Source organism: Hyperolius riggenbachi, chromosome 10 (assembly GCF_040937935.1).
Source record: "Hyperolius riggenbachi isolate aHypRig1 chromosome 10, aHypRig1.pri, whole genome shotgun sequence".
Classification (NCBI taxonomy): Eukaryota; Metazoa; Chordata; class Amphibia; order Anura; family Hyperoliidae; genus Hyperolius; species Hyperolius riggenbachi.
This window is the reverse complement of record NC_090655.1, coordinates 234,597,796-234,619,845: the sequence shown is the minus strand read 5'-3', so window position 1 is coordinate 234,619,845 and position 22,050 is coordinate 234,597,796. Positions and strand designations below refer to the sequence as shown.

Sequence of the window (22,050 nt, the reverse complement as noted above, 5' to 3'; positions counted from 1 at the left end):
TAGCCATAGCCCCTGAACAAGCATGCAGAAGATCAGGTGTTTCTGACATTATTGTCAGTTCTGACATGATTGCCTACATGCTTGATTCTGATGTGATTCAGACCCTACTGCAGCCAAATAGATCAGCAGGGCTGCCAGGCAACTGATATTGTTTAAAAAGAAATAAATATGGCAGCCTCCATATCCCTCTCACTGCAGTTGTCTTTTAAATACAGGATATGACAGTTGGCCGTACTATATGGGACATGTTGTATATGAATAACTGTAGTAGGCGTACTGTACATAGGTTCAGTGCATAAAAGATGTCTGAAATACTGCTATTTCACATATATTGTCTGCCCCCCAGACAGTCTCTAGTAAGGTGACCTGGCCCTTGGTTGACATTTGAGGACCCTTGCCCTAGTATTTACATAGAAAAATATAAGTAATTTCTGCTGGACACTTTTAAGCGTTTTTTTTTTTTGTGACATTTCATCACTGTTAAAGGTAAAATAAAATACATGATACAACCAAACCTCGCAATCATTTGATTAATCAAGAAAATCAATAGATTTTTATTCAGTTGAAAAACTGAGATGTGATAAAACATCTTCTAAAGCAATAAAGGGAATCTGAAGCAACTTATGAGATAACTAGTGACCTTAGCCCGTTTAAAAACGGGCTAGATCTGTCTCCGCACCTACCGCGCGCATGCGTGCCCCCGCCTGTCGCGCGTGCGCACCCACCGCACACCCGGCCGGCCGCTCGCACGCTCGCCTGGCTGCGTCCCTCTCGTCCTCCCTGTGTGAGTCTGGGTCCGTGCTGTGCACATGCGCAGTAGCAAAAAGCACGGACCCTGCTACACAGGGACAGTTGCCTATTATTATAGAGGATGAACTGTATGGGTAGTACGGATAATTAATAGAACATTAGTAGCAAAGAAAAGAGTCTCATATTTTTATTTTCCGATTTATAGTTTGTTTTTATAACATTACTTCAGTCTCTAATATTTGCAGTTTACAAACTACACTCATTTTAAACTATGAAACAGAGCAGAGCTAATGACCCTTTGAACTTCCCTGCAATAAAATCTTACCTGACGTTGTTTTTCACTGTTTCTTTGATGTATAAGTGCTTCAGAAAATAGCACTGTAGCCCACCAAGTTGGGTCGGAGAGCTCAGAGAAGCTCTTTTGCATAAATAACAACTGAAGTTTCTTTACTCTTCCTGTACTGGAAACAATATGAGACTCATACCTTTACTACTAATGTTCTATTTCGTACCTGTACGACACATAGAAATCATTATATCATACATTTATTTTCACTTCAGATTCCCTTTAAAAGATGTCCAATGGAAGCTACCTTGTTTTTTTGTTTCGTTATACCATAAGAACCTTCTCAGAAATGTATCAACACTGGTGGTAATATTACCATGCCACCCACATAGCTCAAACCCTCTCAAGCTTGGCAATGTCCTTTCAGATATTCCCTCCATCTTTCAGATTACAAGTTCATTCAATAAAGTCTTCTTCTCTTGTCCTGTTTTTATAAATATTTGATAGTTACATGGGGTAAAATGGAGAAGGAGTAAGAGAGAGAAAACCCAACCTGACCAGGTATAGAGTACAACTGTTCATCATTGGTAGCTTACCCAACTACCTTCTCTGTTGCAGCCGTTGTCAAGGGCTTCATCTCTCGTTGTCTTCTGCTGTGGACAGTTTCTCTAGATGCTTGAGTTGGAGAACACAGATCAGGAGTCAGCTCAGTTTGACCTGGCAAACAACAGTTGGGTGGATGATGGGGAGCCACCTTCCTTACACCTCTCATAGTTATTGTGTGGGGTCATCAACTCTCCATCTTCTCCTACGGTGTACTGTTTATCAAAATGTTTGACTTGGTGAGCACTGAGTAAGACAGAGCCAGCCGAGTGTGACCCAGTATACAATTGCTTGTTGGATAACGGACAGCTCCACCACTTTCCTTCTTTCTCTCTCATAACCATTGTGAATATCACCCCCCCCCCCCCCCCTCTTCTCCTACTGAGTAGAGTTTCTCTAGATATTGATGGAGAGACTGTCAGCACAACTTGACCTGGTGTACAAGTATTTGGTAGATGATGGGTAGCTGCACCACCATTCCTCTACCTGTGGTTGACTTCATGAGGAGTTTATGACCATCCATGATGATTCCTAAAAATGGGGCACTAAAGTTCTACCAACTTACACATATATCCTTCACATAAAGATTAGACAATCTCAAGATGGTGGTTGTAGAGGTCCAACACACAATTTTATAGAAAGAGTCAGAGTTCCGTCTGTCATTAATGAGCCCCCAAGAACAGCCTTTTTGCCAAGGCAACATAGTAGACAGACACCTCAAAAAAGAGAAAGAAATGATGTGCAGGATTGACTACATACTGGGTTCCCTAAAAGATCTAGGAAACAAAAAAAAACCTTCCGACTGTTAATCTGTGTGTGTCGCCTGGTGTTTGATCAGATGTGCTTTCTGTGTATAAGCCTTCCCGCACTGTGAACATGAGAAGGGGCGCTCACCTGTGTGAAGTCTCTGGTGCCTGAGAAGTCGTTGCTTCTCCGTGAAGGATTTACCACACTCAGAGCATGGGAAAGGTTTGTCGCCCGTGTGCTTTCTCAAGTGGACTATTAGAGCCCCCTTTGATTTGAAACTGTGGCCACACTCCGAACATGTATACAGTGGGATCCCTGTGTGTAGCCTTTCATGCTTTATCAGGCTACACTTCCATATAAAACTCTTGTCACACTCCAAACATTCGAAAGGACGTTCGCCGGTGTGGTTTCTCTGGTGCGTAATGAGACGCTGCTTCTCCGTGAAGCCCTTCCCACACTCAGAGCAGGCGTACGGCTTCTCCCCGGTGTGGGTTTTCTGATGTGTGTTGAGGCCTCCTAACTGAGAAAAAGATTTGCCACACTCAGGACAGCTGAAGGGCTTCTCCCCAGTGTGAACTCTCTGGTGTATGACCAGCCTTGATTTAGTTTTGAAGGACTTTCCGCACTCTGAACATGACAGCAGACTCTCACTTGGGTGTTTCTTCTGATGGGCATTTAAGGATGACTTTGAACAGAAGCTTTTATCACATTCGGAACAAAAAAATTTTTTGGCGTCTCTTGATTTCTTACTATCAGGATCTCCTCCTGGAGGACTTTCCCCAATACTTTTCGAGGTTGGCTCAACGTAGCGCCCATCTGTTGGAGATAACATTTTAAATCTAATCAATGCAAACTTATTTTACACTGAGATCATAAGTCAAACATAGATAATTATTAGTAAATACTTCCAGGGAGTCTAGCTTGAAACTGGGTACAAATGTAACATAACAATCGTACACAATTGAAAAAGTGAAACAAACAAAGGCAAGGGTGGGTTATGGTGTAGACCAGCCTTTCTCGACTGGGGTTCCGTGAGACCCACTCAGGGGTTTTGCAGCATCTTGCCACCTCTACAGGACAAAATAGTCCCACTATTCCACTGATGCGCCTGGCAGATTGATCCAATTTGTGGCACATCACCCTGCTCTATTACTGTATGAAGAGACAGAGTATGGAAGTAGCGAGGAGGATCAGAGCAACGAGGAGTGCACGAGGCAGCATGTGGCTGTGGAGTGAGAGAGGCACCAACAGAGGAGAGGCGGCATTGAGGCAACACGGATTAGGATCCAAGGATGGAGAGAGAAGAGTGAGGCAGTGGATGGTAAGTGAAGTATGTCGTCTTTTTTTTTTTTTACTCTAAATGACCACCAATTTTATATGCATGGGCAATGTATGTGTGTGGGAGAGGGAACCCATTGACCCCAATTATGTATTTGGGGTGCCCACTCACACTGATGTATGGGGGGAGGTGTACTGTATGTAGAGTGTTTGTGTGTATGTATGTGTGTGAGTTGTTTGATGGCCCACTGACACCAATGATTTCATATGCGGGGTGATTGCACTGCATACAGAGGTGATGGCTGCATTTTACATGGACGATTATTGTTGCATTTTATATGTGAGGTGATTGCACTGCATATGTCAGTGATGGGGGATTATTGCTGAGTTTTATGTGTGGGGTTATTGCACTGCATATGGGGCTGATTACTGCATTTATTATGTGGTGTAATTGCTCCATTGCCTACTGGAGTTGATTGGTGCATTTCAAATTTGGGGTGATTGCTGAACATATACTATGGCAACTATTGTTAACTAAGAGGTGTATAATAGTAGGTAGAAGGCAAAAATCAAAAATGGGGCATGATTATATGCCGGGGTTCCCCCCAAGACCCGAAACATTTTGTAGAGGTCCTTTGACAATAAAAAGGGTCGAGAAAGGCTGGTGTAGACCATTGATAACCTTGTTCCAGCAAGGAAAGGAGATGGATGTACCTCCAACCTCATTCATTGGTGCTACGATGTCATACAGAAGAATGGTGGTGGACCTTTCATATGGTGTACAGTATCGCCTCCTCATTTGTTGGTACTATGATGTTATACTGAGGAATGGAGATGGGTCTTTCACATGGTGTACAGTATCTCCTCCTCATTTGTTGGTACTATGATGTTATACTGAGGAATGGAGATGGGTCTTTCACATGGTGTACAGTATCTCCTCCTCATTTGTTGGTACTATGATGTTATACTGAGGAATGGAGATGGGTCTTTCACATGGTGTACAGTATCTCCTCCTCATTTGTTGGTACTATGATGTTATACTGAGGAATGGAGATGGGTCTTTCACATGGTGTACAGTATCTCCTCCTCATTTGTTGGTACTATGATGTTATACTGAGGAATGGAGATGGACCTTTCATATGGTGTACAGTATCTCCTCCTCATTTGTTGGTACTATGATGTTATACTGAGGAATGGAGTTGGGCCTTTCATATGGTGTACAGTATCTCCTCCTCATTTGTTGGTACTATGATGTTATACTGAGGAATGGAGATGGGCCTTTCATATGGTGTACAGCATCTCCTCCTCATGTGTTGGTACTATTAGGCTATACTGAGGAATGGAGATAGGCCTTTCATATGGTGTACAGTATCTCCTCCTCATTTGTTGGTACTATGATACTGAGGAATGGAGCGTTCATATGATGGACAGTATCTCCACCTAATTTGCTGGGAAACCTGGGCAGTGTTTGGACCTACCAGCAAGAACTTAGCAGCTATCTACCATAAGTTGCCCAATACCCTCACTTCATTTGTTAAACACATTAGGTAGTGGGATTGGTACACTTATGATGTTCTTTTAAACACAGGGAGGAAATTATCGGTTTTCTCAAAGCAGAAGGATGTTCCCTGTGATGATGACATTAACTGACATGTACAGAATTTTATGACGAGGAGACATAAACATTTGCAAACCAAACACCTATATATCCATCACAGAGACACAGTTTGCTTATTATATACTACAGACAAAATAAAATAAAAGCTTCTGGTGCATATTTGCAAAAACTATCCATAAAGGGTCAACATAAAAAACATACAACAGGGAAAGTTACTGTATGAATTATAGTTGGTATCCATGGCCCTTGTCTGCCACTTCTAAGCCATAAACTCATCACCTGCTGTGAAGTATTGCTGACACTGAGTAGCTACGTGGAATCAAAATGTAAAGACCACCTCCAGCCAAAGAAAAGTCTGAATGGCAATACGTATATGCAGTCTATGCACTGTGTACAGTTAAATGAACATATCAAGTTCACATCTGGTACATCATATTGGATAGAACAGACTCACATTTATATCCGTTATATCAGTAAATAGCACTTCCTTATTCCTCCTGAAGCTGAAGCCTTTCTAAAGCATTGTGCCCACCTCTTCGGCCCGGTTAACTCCCCTGCCCCTCCTTCCGCTGCTGTCTGCCCGCCTGGATCAAATTACTTCTTTTTTCACAAACTGTAGTACAGAGAAGTGACATGAAAACTGCAGCAGCTTGTCTTATGTCTGTTTGCTGTCATTCTTATTTCAGATGTCTCTCTGTCTGTCTGCTTAGATGAGATCACATGGACATAAGGGGTGGAGTTATGACATCAATCCCCCAGCATCCTTTGCACCTATAGTTTGGAAATAAAAAAAATAAAAAAAGGCCCAGGGCCCAATATCACACTCGGGGTGGGGATTTCAAGACCATATGTGGAATACGGGCCCTGGGGGTGAGAAAATCACACTTTATCATGGGTGATTTTATATTCCGTATATACTCGAGTATAAGCCGAGTTCTTGGGACAAAAAAAGTGTCCCAAAAGTGGGGGTCTCGGCTTATACTCGAGTCATAACCAAGAGTAAAACCTCCCCCCAGTGCCCCCGCCACATGCAGTGCATTTCTGTGCCACCTCTCATGTGCGGACTGAATTTCTGTGTCTCCTCCTCCCCGTCTGAGCGGAATATGTGATCATGTATTTTGGCTCCCCCCGCCAGAGCGGAATTCTGTGTTCCCCGCCAGAGCGGAATTCTGTGTCCCACCGCCAGAGCGGAATATGTATACATGTGTGCTGGCTGCCCCCGCCAGAGCGGAATGTATATACATGTATTTTGGCCGCCCTCCCCCTGCTAGAGCGGCATTCAGCATCCCCGCCAGAACGGAATATGTGTACAAGTATTTTGTATGCCTGCCTGGCAGACCGGAGCGGTATAGGCATGTATTTCAGCTGTCCCACCGGAATATGTAATGCGGTGCAAAGTATTCACTTACCCATCCATGCCGCCAGCTGTAAGTCACCTGTCGCAGGCTGATTTCTATTACACCCTCTAGCATCTGTCATTACGTCATAGAGACGGGACAAGCTAAAGCTGGTGGCGTGGATGGGTAAGTGAATGCTGCGCACCATGTTACATATGCCTATATGACTATATGACTATACTTCTTCGGACTTGCGGGCGAGCAGGCAGGCGGCCAAAATACAGGTACATATTCCGCTCTGACTGGGAAATAGAATTTTGCACAGGACACAGTATACTGCGGCGGGCCGGTGTGCCAGCAAAATAGTCTACCCGTTGCTGGCAGCCAGAATAAATGCATAAATATTCTGTTTTCGGGAGTGAGGGAGAGCCAGAAATTCAGCCTGCATTATGTATGGCGGAGGGGGGCACACTGTAATCCAGCCAATATGCCCAGTACACAGATACAGCACGCTGTCCATTTGCATGCAGTTCATTAGCTATTTGCCCTAGTAAAGGCACACTCTTTACAATTGCACTTTTATAGAACTGCAATTAATGTTTGTAAGGCTTTCAATAGTAATGACTGCAGAGCTTTATAGAGTGCTTCCTTAACACCACAAAGTCACTCCTGTGGGCAAGCATTAGCTGTGCAAGAAACATGCTGCTAAAATTTGTGCCAGTGGTTAAAGTAGCTGGAAATACTAGCACAGGTTAGCTATATTTATTAAAGGGGAACTGAAGAGAGAGGTATATGGAGGCTGTCCTGTTTATTTCCTTTTAATCAATACCAGTTGCCTGGCAGCCCTTCTGATCCTCTGCGTCTAATACTATTAGCCATAGCCCCTGAACAAGCATACAGCAGATCAGGTGTTTCAGTGGTTCAGACTTTAAAGTCAGATCTGACAATTCTAGCTGCATGCTTCTTTCTGGTTTTATTCAGATACTACTGCAGAGAAATAGACCAGCAGGGCTGCCAGGCAACTGGTATTGATTAAAAGGAAATAAACAGGAAAGCCTCCATATACCTCTCTCTTCAGTTCCCCTTTAAGGTTCTCTTGACTGGGAGTACATCGGAGAGTATTTATACCTCCTGCATTTCCCACCCCCGGCTTATACTTGGGTCAATAATTTTTTCTTGTATTTAATGGTGGAAGTTGGGGGGTCGGCTTATACTCAAGTATATACGGTATCTTGGCAACTTATTAGGTTTAAAACAAACTGTAAGTTATAATTTAGGTACTCTTTAAATTAGCCAGCGCTGACAGGGGGGTGGGGGGACACTTACTCATGCCGCCACGTGGATCTAATCCGCTCCACTTATGTTCCACATCATGTTCCACATCACTCCCACGCTTCCTCCTTCAACCCGGAATGAGCAATACTACTCAGTATAAGAAATATTAGTTTTTAAATCGTTTTAAAGCGGATCTGAACTCAGAACGTCCTCTCTGTTCTAAAAGATACGCAACAGCATAATAACATTTACAGAACAACATTTCTGTGTTACAGCTGATACAATAAGTATCAATAAGTCTGCAGTGTTTCTACTTCCCGATTCATGGAAGCAGATTTACTGTCAGTGGCGTCGCTAGCATCATATATTCGAGGCTCGTGCCCAGAATATGGCTTTGGGGTGCCCCTAAATCCAGTTCTGGGGTCCACCAACGGAATACATTGCATGCTCAGCACATCCGAGAAAATGAGACGGCGGCCGTCATGTTGTGGGCGGCACTCGCAATCATCAGTGGCCAGCCTGTAGTTAGAAAGAGCCTTCGTCCATCCGCCCCCTGCCCAATCAGAAGCTGAGGAGCACCTGGCGTGGTTTTGAATTGAAAAGGCAGGGGGCTGGAGAGAGCGTTAGTAGCTTTGCCCCTGCACATGGAGGAGATGCCGCACATGCGGCATGGCCCACCCAGAGACCGCTGATCCCCGCAGACTTCTGCACTTCCTCGCCCTTGGTCCTCACTACAACTCAGGACCATGGGACCAGGCATTGCATACTCCTCAACCTGGCGCCCTCCTGTGTCTAACTCCCTGCCGCCCACCAGATTGGTCTCCCAGGACCCACACACAGCCAAACAGATGCAGCCAGACCGCCACACCACAGGTGCCAACCCGGCCATTGCCTCTTCCCCTCCAGAAGCAGCCAACAAGTAAGTAACTGTGAGGGGTGGGAGAGAGACAGTGACAGAAAAGTAGTGGAGCAGCAGGCTAGGGAGATGAGTGCAGCCAGCCTTACCTATACTGATAGTAAGCTAACTGCAGCATGTACTGATCACTGCTGCCTCCAGTATGTACAGTATAAGCTTTTATTCTGTGTCTGTACTGATAGTAAACTACCTGCAGTGTGGGCTGATCTCTGCTACCTCAGTATGTACAGTATAAGATGTTACTGTGTACCTATACTGATAGTAAACTAGCTGCAGTGTGTGCTGATCTCTGCTACCCCCAGTATGTACAGTATAAGATGTTACTATGTGTCTTTACTGATAATAAACTAGCTGCAGTGTGTGCTGATCTCTGCTACCTCCAGTATGTTCAGTATAAGATGTTACTCTGTACCTATACTGATAGTAAACTAGCTGCAGTGTGTGCTGATCTCTGCTACCCCCAGTATGTACAGTATAAGCTGTTACTCTGTGTCTGTACTAATAGTAAACTACCTGCAGTATGTGCCAATCTCTACTACACCAGTATGTACAGTAAAAGATGTTACTATGTCCCTGTACTGATAATAAACTAGCTGCAGTGTGTGCTGATCTCTGCTACCCCAGTATGTTTAGTATAAGCTGTTCTCTGTGCCTGTACTGATAGTATGCTAGCTGCAGTGTGTGCTGATCTCTGGTACCCTTGGTATGTACAGTATAAACTGTTGCTCTGTGCGTGTACTGATAGTAAGCCTGCTGCAGCTTGTACTGATCACTGCTGTTTCCAGTATGTACATTATAAGCTGTTACTCTATGCCTGTACTGATAGTAAGCTAGTTGCAGTGTGTGTGGATCTCTGCTGCCTCCAGTATGTACAGTATAAACTGTTACTCTGTGCCTGTACTGATAGTAAACTAGCTGCAGTGTGTGCTGATCTCTGCTACCTCCAGTATGTTCAGTATAAGCTGTTACTCTGTATCTGTACTGATCGTAAACTACCTGCAGTGTGTGCTGATCTCTGCTACCCCAGTATGTTCAGTATAAGCGGTTACTCTGTGTCTGTACTGATAGTAAACTACCTGCAGTGTGTGCTGATCTCTATTACCCCAGTATGTACAGTAAAAGATGTTACTATGTCCCTGTACTGATAATAAACTAGCTGCGGTGTGTGCTGATATCTGCTACCTCCAGCGTGTACAGTATAAGATGTTACTCTGTACCCTATACTGATAAAAACTAGCTGCAGTGTGTGCTGATCTCTGCTACCTCCAGTATGTTCAGTATTAGCTGTTACTCTGTGTCTGTACTGATAGTAAACTACCTGCAGTGTGTGCTGATCTCTATTACCCCAGTATGTACAGTAAACGATGTTACTATGTCCCTGTACTGATAATAAACTAGCTGCAGTGTGTGCTGATCTCTGCTACCTCCAGTATGTACAGTATAAGCTGTTACTCTGTGTCTGTACTGGTAATAAACTAGCTGCAGTGTGTGCTAATCTCTGCTACCTCCAGTATGTTCAGTATAAGATGTTACTCTGTACCTATACTGATAGTAAACTAGCTGCAGGTTGTGCTGATCTCTGCTACCCCCAGTATGTACAGTATAAGCTGTTACTCTGTGTCTGTACTAATAGTAAACTACCTGCAGTGTGTGCTGATCTCTGCTACCTCCAGTATGTACAGTATAAGCTGTTACTCTGTGTCTGTACTGATCGTAAACTACCTGCAGTGTGTGCTGATCTCTGCTACCTCAGTATGTTCAGTATAAGCTGTTACTCTGTGTCTGTACTGATAGTAAACTACCTGCAGTGTGTGCTGATCTCTATTACCCCAGTATGTACAGTAAAAGATGTTACTATGTCCCTGTACTGATAATAAACTAGCTGCGGTGTGTGCTGATCTCTGCTACCTCCAGTGTGTACAGTATAAGATGTTACTCTGTACCTATACTGATAAAAACTAGCTGCAGTGTGTGCTGATCTCTGCTACCCCCAGTATGTTCAGTATAAGCTGTTACACTGAGCCTGTATGGTTAATAAGCTAGCCGCAACATGTGCTGATCCCTGCTACCTCCAGTATGTACAGTATACGCTGTTACTCTGTATCTATACTGATAGTAAACTAGCTACAGTGTGTGCTGATCTCTACAGGCACAGAGAACAGCTTATACTGTACATACTGGAGGTAGCAGGGATCAGCACACGCTGCGTCTAGCTTATTAACCATACAGGCTCAGTGTAACAGCTTATACTGAACATACTGGGGTAGCAGAGATCAGCACACACTGCAGCTAGTGCTGATCTCTGCTACCCCAGTATGTTCAGTATAAGCTGTTACTCTGTGCCTGTACGGTTAATAAGCTAGCCGCAGCGTGTGCTGATCCTTGCTACCTCCAGTATGTACAGTATAAGCTGTTCTCTGTGCCTGTACTGATAGTATGTTAGCTGCAGTGTGTGCTGATCTCTGGTACCCTCGGTATGTACAGTATAAACTGTTGCTCTGTGCCTGTACTGATAGTAAGCCTGCTGCAGCTTGTACTGATCACTAGCTTACTATCAGTACAGAGTAAAGGTGCGTACACACGCACTACCGCCGGCAACGACAGGTCAGCTGGACGCTCCCGCTGGGCGGGCGTTCCAGCGACAGTAGTGCGTGTGTACAGTCTGTCAGGCAGACTGATAAGGCTGTTTCTGAATGATACGCTCGGCGGATCGTTCAGAAACAGCCTTACCAGTCCGCCGACAGAGCGTACACACGTGCTACTGTCGGCTGAACGTCCGCCCAGCAGGAGGGTCTGGCGGACCCGTCGTTGCCGGCGGTAGTGCGTGTGTACGCACCTTTACTCTGTACTGATAGTAAGCTAGCTGCAGTGTTTGCTGATCTCTGATACCTCCAGTATGTACAGTATCAGCTGTTACTTTGCACCTGTACTGATTATAAACCAGCTGTATTGTGTGCTCATCCCTGCCACCTCCAGTATGTACAGTATAAGCTGTAAAGCCTGGTACACACATACAATTTTGATTAGCCAATTTTACTACTTCTAGGCATTATGAGAGCTCAGCTCTGTTCATAGTATCCAAAGTCTATTAGCCCTCAAACTACATGGGGGTGGTAAAATTGGTCAGTGATTGACCAATCAAAATTGAATGTGTGTATGTATCTTTACTCTGTGCCTATACTAATTATAAATTAAATTAATCTAATTAAAGGACGGGGCTCCATCCAACATTTTGATGGGCAGGCACTTTATCTTTACCTTACACTGCTGCAAAATGTATGTACATTTGACCACGCCCACTTTTTTGGCGTGGCCATGCAGGGGGGAATTAGACAGGCTAAACTCTCTAAATACATACAGGGTGCATTTATCTATGATTTCCTTCTGCCCTGTGCAAGAGTTCAGGTCCACTTCAAAATGTTTAAACAGATCCTGTAGTTAGTGTTTATTACTTACCAGTACCAATATCTAGGGAGACTTCCTCCTCTTTAATTGTCCTGATAATGACATCGTCATCCAAAGACTGCTTATCTCCTAACTCATACGTATCTTCTGGTTCAACTTTAATTTTCACCATCAATTCTCCCTCCTCTGTAAAGTTACGACCACCTTCCTCTTTCTTAGTTGTCCCCAGCGTGTCCTCCTCCTCTATAGATTGATGTTCACCCCTCGCATATGTCTCTACATCCTTCTGAATTGTGCTCATCCTAGGACCCTTCTCTGTAGTCTGCTGATCATCCCTCACATACGTCTCTTCTTCCTCCTCCATAATTGTTCCCATCGTAACACCTGTTTCCATAGTCTGCTGATCATCCCTCACATATGTCGCTTCTTCTTCTTCCTCTTTAATCTTAACAACTTCAATATCATCAGTTTCGTCTTCCTAAACACACATAATACAGTATTAAACTTTAAGAGCTAATAAACTAAATACTACAGAAACTATTACAGACTGCTGGTTCCTTTTACCCGATAATGTGCGTAGTTGTGATCCTGCCACGAATACTCCCGGGGACTGTACCGGCGGGGACGTCTCTTTACTGGAGTTTTACTACTGGAAGCAGCTGTGTGGAACAAAGACAATGACTGAATATATTGTTTTTATGTATCTATCAGATGATAGGGGATCTATCTGGATACCCTGTACTGCTCTCTCCTTCACAAGAAATAAAAGTCTCCTCTTACCCATTGCTTTAAGATATATCCGGTTCTTCATCATGATGTTCGTGAAGACATCTTTGTGTCCTTCTAAATACTGCCATTCCTCCATGGTGAAACAGTTGCTGGCATCCAAACACTCCACAGGAAATTGATACACACAGTTGTTCTTGCTGTGGTACTCCTATCACAAGTGAGCTGGAGGAACCATGATGGTGGTGACCTCTGGAGATGGATGGAGGGTACCTCTGGAGATAGATGGAGGGAATTGGTCAGGACAAAGAATTGCCATCTTCATTACTTCATAATTATATGTAAAACACATATTAAGAATTATTAGTACATACATTCACAGAATACTCCTCACCTTCCCTAAATAATTAGAGCAAGGCTAATATGTATATGTCTGGGAAAGATACATGATGAGGGCATTGCGTGTAGATTGTTATTGACCTTGTATCATATAAGGTACCTGGTCATGAGATGCTTTGCTTTTCCTGTGATGTAATTGCCAGCTTGGTGTGGGGTTTGACCATACGGGTGCACTTACACACAGATCCTTAACTGGTAATGGTAAAAAGTCAGCACTGCAGCAGGGCTGTGGAGTCAGGGTTTGTTCACACTAAGGGCATTCTTCGCAATTCTTTAGGCGCCATCATTTTTTAAAATCGCCCTAAGGCCAGAAACCCACTAGGAGTGATTTTTAATCGCTAGTGATTTGAAAAGCTTTTGCTAATGCAATGCTATGGGGGATTTTTATAAAATCACATTTCTCAAGTGGGATCACACCCATAGCATTACATTAGCAAGAGCTTTCAAATCGCAAAGCGCTGAGAAAATCGCTCCTAGTGGGTTTCTGGCCTAAATGATGCAATGATTCCCTATGAGAGTGTTCACATCTGAGCGGTTCAATCACAATCCACTCACCAAAGCGCTGCCTGTACCATTTTTGGGGTGATTTGCCTCAATGGAAGGTATAGGGAAATCCCAAAACGCTTGAAAAGGCAATTTGTATAGCGATTTCCCCAGCACTTTTAATAAATACATTGTATTTATTATTTTCCGGGTCAAAGAGTTGCAGAGCGATTTGTTTTTTCACTTAAAAAAGCGCATTACAAAAAAATCACAACACACAGGTAAGCGCCTGGAGGCGCTAAAAATAATTGCGCAAAAAAATCACAAAATACTGGCGTCAGCGATTGCGATTTTAGATGTGAACAAGGCTTCAGAGCCAGAATCAAAGAGTCAGAGCACTTTTGGGTACCTGGAGTCGGAGGTTTCATAAACTGAGGAGTCGGATGATTTTTGTACCAACTCCACAGCCCTGCTTAGAAGTAATGACATGTCTTCTTCCCACAAGATGAGAGTCCTACCCATTGCCCGAGTGTGAATGTATGCTTAATTGGATCAGATGACTAGGGGTCTTGTGAGTTACTAAAATGTTGCATTGTGTACACGGAATACATATCATCAAATTATACAAGCTTTCATTCTTATACCAGTTACAATGGCTACTGCCTGCATACACAGAGGCAGACTAGGCCTGGGGGAAGGATGGCATTTTCTCACAGGCTGCACCTTGTTGCACATTTGATGACCATTTGATGGGAGCTGCTGTGACTGCAGTCAGGCAAACTGCCATAAGAGCAGTGGGGGGACACTGGAATGTATGTGTGACCACCTACAGTGCTGACCATAATTATTCAATCCCCTGGCAAATTTTGACTGAAGGTACTTTTATTCAACCAGCAAGTAATTTTTTGACGGGAAATGACATAGTTGTCTCCCAAAGATAATAAAACGATGTACAAGAGGCATTATTGTGGGGAAAAAAAGACTTTCTCAGTTTTTAATTACATTTGAACTAAAAGTGTCCAGTCCAAAATTAATCATACACTTCACAAACTGTCACAGTCTGTGGGAAAATCCAAAGTTCTATACCATTCCAAATAGTCCAAGCTGTTCTAAAGCATCTTAATTACCCTGATTAATTGGGAACAGCTGTTTTAACCTCCTCCCGACGGCTTCACACAGATGGGCGTGGGCTCGGGCGACAGACCCAGGACCCCCTAACACCGATCGGCGTAAAGTCCTGGGGCTCTGTTTTGCAGGAGATCGCGCGCAGGCGGAGCACGCATCTCCTTCTTGGTGATCGCTGCTCGGGAGACTGTTAGACGGCGTCTAATTACTGGTACAGTGCTGCGATCTACAGCAGTGCTGTACTGGGGACAGCCGTGTGACACGGCTGTCCCCTCCTGAGGTACAGAGGTGATCAACTGTCATAGGCTGAAGTCTATGACAGCTGATCATGGGGATGGGCTGGCAGGGGGAGGGAGGGTTTACAATAGCCCCCCCCCCCCAAAAAAAAAAAAAACAACAACTCCTTTTTTATTTAAAAAAACATACAAATAAACACAAATAAACAAACAAACATCTGGGGGGCAATCAGACCCCACCAACAGAGAGCTCTGTTGGTGGGGAGAAAAGGGTGGGTGGATCACTTGTGTGCTGTGTTGTGTGGCCCTGCAGCTTGGCCTTAAAGCTGCAGTGGCCAATTTAATGAAAAATGGCCTGATCTTTAGGGGGGTTTAACACTGCGGTCCTCAAGTAGTTAATCAACTCAACGGGTGAAAAACAGCAGCTCTCTGCAGTTGGTTTGTGGACAGTCATGGCTAAGACAAAGAAGCTCAGTGAGGACCTTCGGCTGCGCATTGTGACTGCTCACAAGTCAGGAAAGGGCTACAGGGCCATTTCTAAATGTTTTCAAGGTCCAGTGAGTACAGTGCAAAGTATTATTAAAAATTACAAGATGTCCCGCACTGTGGACAATCTCAGAGGACGTGGTCGGAAGCCAAAGTGACACCTGTGCTGGCCAGGAGTATAGTGAGAGAGGTGAACAAGAATCCAAGGATTACCACGAAGGCTATTCTGGTGAATCTGGGTCTGCTGGTGGCAATATCTCAAGGCAGACAACTCAACAGACACTGCACACTGCTGGGTTCCACAGATGCAGACCAAGGAGGATGCCACTTCTCCAGATAAGGCACACATAAGCTTGCTTGGCCTTTGCAAATGCTCATCTGGACAAAAAAGAAAGCTTCTGGTCTTCTGTGTTAGGCTCAGATGAAACAAAAATTGAATTGTTTGGTCACAATGATGTTTCCTTAATTTGGCATAAAAAAGGAGAAGCCATCGACCCAAAGAACACCATCCCCACTGTCAGCCATGGTGGTGGGAACCTATTGCTTTTGGGGTATTTTTCAGCCAATGGACCAGGGAACCTAATCACAGTAAACGGCACCATGAAAATAGAGCAATACATGAGGATTCTCAACGACAACATCAGGCAGTCTGCAGAGAAACTTGGCCTTGGGCACCAGTGAACATTTCAGCATGAGAATGACCCAAAACACACAGCAAAAGTGGTGAAGAAATGGTTAGCAGACAACAACATTAACATTTTGGAGTGGCCTAACCAAAATCCTGACTTGAATCCAATTGAAAATCTGTGAAGGGAGCGAAAGATCTGGGTGATGGCAAGAAGACCCTCCAACCTGAAAGATTTGGAGCTCATTGCTAAAGATGAATGGGCAAAAATACCTGTGGAGCCACGTAAAAAGCTGGTCTGCAATTATAGGAAGCATTTGATTGCTGTAGTAGCCAATAAGGCTGGTTTCACAGTGGGACGTTACAGGCGCACGTTAGAGCAGCCTGTAACGCAGCCCACCGCACAGTAATGAAAAATCAATGGGGCTGTTCACAGTGCCCACGTTGCGTTACATTGTAACGCTGCGTCACAAGACAACGTACTGCATGCAGTACTTTGGACGCGGCTGAGCCGCGTTAGACTGCTTGCACATGCTCAGTAATCTTGTGGAGGAGCGTAGAGCGGCCAGGCACATGGCTAATTAATATGCACTGCACGTTGTGACGTGCAGTGTTTACTTCCTGGAGCGGCCGCTCTGTGCGGCGATTGGCCGGCGGGACCACGTGATGCCGCATGCGCACAAGAGTGCGCATCACGGCATCACTGACGCCAGAGTGAGCTGCACAACGCGGCTCACTCTGACTTCCAGATCCAGCACCACCAGGCGTTCCGTTAGGGGGACGTTATGCGACCTTAACGCCCCTTCTAACGCAACGTCCTGGTGTGAAATTAGCCTAAAGGCTTTTCTATTGATTATTGAGAAGGGTATGAATAATTTTGGGCTGGACACTTTTTGCTTGAATGTAAATAAAAGCTGAGAAATGTTTTCCACAATAATGCCTCTTGTATACTGTCTTATTATCTTTTGGGAGACACCTATATCATTTCCCGTAAAAAAAAAAAAAAAAAAAATACTTACTGGTTGAATAAAAGTAACTTCAAGTCAAAATTTGCAAGGAATATGATTTAATTAATTATGGGCAGCACTGTATCTCTCCCATTTCTACCGTATGTGCAGTCTAATAGTAGTCACGGCACCACCCCCAACCACATACAGCAGTCACAGGTGGACCTGGCCCTCACGGGATAAAATTAGTGCGTGCATTCTATGCTCGGTCATGTCAGTGTAGCGTGCGCTCCTTCTCAATGCTGCACGATGTGCTGTAGCACGACTGCGATACTTCACCAGCGTGGCCGCAACTAGGTTTAGTGCGATTTAGTGAATCAACCTGCTAGTTGCCTTCCACTTGTCTGCCTGGGCTGTCACTTGTCTATCTAGCATTTGTTCGCATGTAAATTATATGCCTGTCATGTACCTACCTACTATTTACTGCCTGTCACATATCTGCCTGTTGCCTATTTACTCACCACTTATCTCCATATCACTCACTGTCTAATACTTAAAGAGAACCCGAGGTGAAAATAAACTGATGAGATAAACAATTGTATTTATCTTCCTACTCCTAAAAATGAACTTTTTTTTTTAGGTATCCTATGGTTTTATTCAATATTTAAAGAGATTCTGTAAGGAAAAAAAAAAAGTTCCCCTGGGGGGTACTCACCTCAGTAGGGGGAAGCCTCTGGACCCTATCGAGGCTTCCCCTGTCTTCCTGTGTCCCACAGCGGTCTCGCTGCAGCCCACGGAACGTACAGCCGACAATTTGTAAGACTGTGCAATATTTACCTTTCCGGGCTCAAGCGGGGGCACTGTTGCAGCTCTTCCCACAGAGATAGGCGAAAATAGCCGATCTCCATCGGGTCCGCTCTGCGCAGGCGACTTGCGCCTGCGCAGTAGAGCGACCCGACAGCGATCGGCTATTTCCTCCTATCTCCGAGCGGAGAGCTGTTACTGCGCCTGCGCTGGAGCTGGGAAGGTAAATATTTACATCCCCGCTGTTCGGGGAGCTTTATCGCTGCCACCGTGGGACACAGGAGGACGGGGGAAGCCTCAATAGGATCCGGAGGCTTCCCCCACCCGAGGTGAGTTCCCCCCCAGGGGAACTTTTTTCTTTACAGATTTTCTTTAAACATTTACAGCGTAGATTGAATGTTTTGTTGTCTCTGCTCAGTGGCAGCCTATTAAGTGTCCCTGAGTGAAAATACATGAACTATTGACCTTTTCTTATCTCTCCCTGCACTCAGAAGTTGTATTCTGCCAGGAAAACTTCTACGACTGTAATTTGCTTATCAGTGATGTTTACTATATTCCCGACAAGACAGAAGCTGTGACCTTTATTCCTAAAAAATAAAGTGTACCTGAGGCAGTGTGGCGGAGGCAGGGTAGGGGGAGAGGCACATGGGACACAGAGGCATGTTCCCTGCCTCATGACATGCCTCTTTGTCCCAACCACGCTGCTATAACCCCCCGAAATTGGCGACAATGACTGTCGCTAATCTCAAGGGGAAAGGAGGAGAGAGATTCCTTGCTCAAAATGCCCACTGCGGGCATTCTTGTGAGCTTTCCCCCTGGCCGCAAACCCTACCACTCCCCTGCACCCTGAGAGAGCCGCTCGCTGTTCTTCCAGTGTCATGACACAGAGGTCACAAAAGACAAAGCAAAGAAATGCAGGCCACAGGAGAGGAGGAGAGCAGCGTGGATAGCGGTTACCTGATCTGCCCAGCCCAACACCCCCTCCCCCGCTAGCATCATTAAAAAAAAAAATGTATGTCTCCATGCTGTTTAACTATTTCAGACAGCAATTAAAACAGCCAAGTTATTAAAATGTTTTGTACTGTACATACACGTTTATCACATGTCACATTGGGTATACTTTAAAAGACCACTATCACGTACAATGTTAACATTTAAAATACCTGTGTATACACATGTGTAAAATGTGCATTTCCTCCAGAGTAATACATTACTTTTTTTTCTAAGTCACTATCACTTACAGTAGGTTGTAGAAATATGGGGGATGGGGGATTCTTAGTTATTTCTTTATTTACAAAATAACTTACTGAATTGCAGTGGCTCCATCCAACTGCCAGAATAATGTGCAAATAAGTAGGGAGGCTGGCCTTTGTATCATCATTAGCTTTCTTTCATATTAACATTTAAAAATAAGAAAGCTATCAGTTTAAAGTATGGTGAGTCAATAAAATACATTTTTTTTCCAGTAGAAACATACTTATTTTTACAGAGATCTGTTCTGTCAGTCTTGAAAGCAGGACAATGAGGAAGAAAGAGGGACAGAGGTAGTGCTCCTCTTAAAAAAAGGAACAGGAGGAGCTCTAAGATCTGGATGTACAGTTGTAAGAATGGTTATCTGTGCTATACTGCAACAGATGTACAGTCAGTTGGATATATAGCTGTATATTTAGGCTGCATCTGTGCTATAAACAAGCAGATCTGGATGTACAGTTGTAAGAATGGTTATCTGTGCTATACTGCAACAGATGTACAGTCAGTTGGATATATAGCTGTATATTTAGGCTGCATCTGTGCTATAAACAAGCAGATCTGGATGTACAGTTGTAAGAATGGTTATCTGTGCTATACTGCAACAGATGTACAGTCAGTTGGATATATAGCTGTATATTTAGGCTGCATCTGTGCTATAAACAAGCAGATCTGGATGTACAGTTGTAAGAATGGTTATCTGTGCTATACTGCAACAGATGTACAGTCAGTTGGATATATAGCTGTATATTTAGGCTGCATCTGTGCTATAAACAAGCAGATCTGGATGTACAGTTGGATACATAGCTAAATATACAGATATCTAGGCTGTATCTATGCCATACAGCAGTAGATCTGGATGCACAGTTAGATACATAGTTCAATTATTAGGTTGCGCCTTTGCTACAGACCCGCAGACACGGACATACAGTGATTATTTCTTATTACCGTCTCTGTTGCCACTTTCGGGCCCCGTCTTCAGATTCACCTCTGACCCCAACTTCCTGTCTATAGGAAGTACCTCTTCCTCTCTGTGCGTTCCACTGATGCGTTCCCCTCTAATTGCCATCGTGTGGACAAAATAAAAACTGCAGCCCATTCTGTGTGTTTTTTTTTTTACTCCACTAGGGGTGAATAGTAGAGATGGGAAGTTCGGATCTTTTCAATGATCCGGATGATTCGAATCGGATCATTGAAAAGATCCGGATCTTTGATCCGAATCTCGGATCATTTTACTACCGAAGCATTCGGGGTGAGATGACTAGCAGGACAGGTCTTTCCCTGCTGTGGACAGGAGAAGGGGAGGGGGGTGGACACACAGAGAGAAGGGGAGAAGATGGACAGAGGGCAGGGAGTGGACAGAGAAGGGAGGAGGGACGAGCAGAGAGCAGAAATGTTTGTGCACACAATACCCACATGCTGCAATCATATGCTTTACATGTATTTATTTCACCTATATGCTCATCTGTGTACTTTCCATGCAAACGTCACACAGTGAAGGAAAGCATTCCCAGAAGATAAGTGCAGCTGTTTAGTGCCGAGTGCAGGAGGATCATTTTGCCCTGCAATCACAGTCAGTGCCTGCAAAGTTACTGAGCTGTGCTGAGCCAAAAGCTTCAAATGTGATCACTGTGCACAATTACGGAACAGACAGCCTGTAATGAGAAGCACATTGCAGCCAGTATGTGTGCTCTACACATATCTGGCAGTGGCACCCATGTCCCCTCTCTCTTATCTACCTGCTGTCCCTACAAGGCAGCCTCCCATCCAACAGAGCGATCCATCTCAGCTCTGCTTCCAGGACCCCGCTGCCCGCTGAGAGGGGGCGTGTCGCTCCTGGCCCCGCCCCTTTTGCGATCCGAATCGTTCATTTTGATGATTCGGATGATCGACTCATTAAATAGATTCGGATCAAAGATCCGAATCGTTCATGATCCGGACAACACTAGTGAATAGTGCATTGTGGGTAAACCATTCCACTGCAGTGCAGATTGTTTAGACGTGGGTCGCACTAGTCCTAACTGTCCCTCTTTTAGAGGGACAGACCCTCTTTGGGGCCCCTTTCCCTCTGTCCATCCTTCTTCCTCATTTGTCCCTCTTTCAGGACTGATTTATGTAAATTATGTATTTTTCTACTTGTGTTTAAAGCGGATCCGAGATGAAAAACTAACTATAACAAGTAACTTGTCTATACATCTTAAAGTTTAGATAGTTTACACAGCAAATCTAGCTGCAAATAGCTTCAATAGAATATCAGGGGCCCCAACCGCCCCGGTCACGGGTTGGGGGAGGAGTCCCGCTGTACCGGGATACCCCCCCTTGTGTCCCGGCAGGCAGGGGAGGTGGAAAAAGGATCGAGGCGCCAGCTGGCGGCTGTGGTGTGTGGAATGCGGGTCCGGGATAAGATTGTCCCTCCCTCCGAATGTGCCCCCCAGTGTCCCCCTGTATGCAGAGATTAAGAGCGCAGCAGAGCGGGCAGTCTTACCATTCATTCTCGCGTACCGGGCATCTCTGGCTTCCAACTACTTCCTGTGTTTGTCACAGGAAGCGGAGAAGAGCTTCCTGTGACAAACACCCTCAACCTTCTCCCCACCATTTTTTAATAAATGACCATTGCAGATTTTCATATATATATATATATATATATATATATATATATATATATATATATATATATATATATATATATATATATATATATATATATATATATATATATATATATATATGCAGTGGTGTGAAAAACTATTTGCCCC

The 22,050-nt window shown here is 44.4% G+C and overlaps 1 protein-coding gene across 1 annotated transcript; it reads right to left on the bottom strand.

Annotated features, from left to right (window-relative positions):
• Positions 1-2,236: 2,236 nt before the first annotated feature.
• LOC137534852 (zinc finger protein 615-like) lies at positions 2,237-20,318 on the bottom strand. Its single transcript, XM_068256522.1, has 5 exons — positions 20,243-20,318; positions 12,996-13,216; positions 12,780-12,874; positions 12,267-12,693; positions 2,237-3,202 (listed from the first exon to the last, which is right to left on the bottom strand). Exons 2-5 carry the CDS (start codon positions 13,078-13,080, stop codon positions 2,445-2,447), a joined length of 1,365 nt encoding a protein of 454 aa, XP_068112623.1. The 5' UTR covers positions 13,081-13,216; positions 20,243-20,318; the 3' UTR covers positions 2,237-2,444.
• Between the last annotated feature and the right edge of the window lie 1,732 nt (positions 20,319-22,050).

What these genes read in the sequence shown, in the direction of transcription:
- LOC137534852 (XM_068256522.1), bottom strand. Translation starts at nt 13,080, where the DNA reads ATGGAGGAATGGCAGTATTTAGAAGGACACAAAGATGTCTTCACGAAC. An exon ending in GATATATCTTAAAGCAATGG is followed by an intron (nt 12,875 to 12,995) that starts GTAAGAGGAGAC and finishes TGTTCCACACAG; the next exon opens with CTGCTTCCAGTAGTAAAACT. An exon ending in ACAACTACGCACATTATCGG is followed by an intron (nt 12,694 to 12,779) that starts GTAAAAGGAACC and finishes ATGTGTGTTTAG; the next exon opens with GAAGACGAAACTGATGATAT.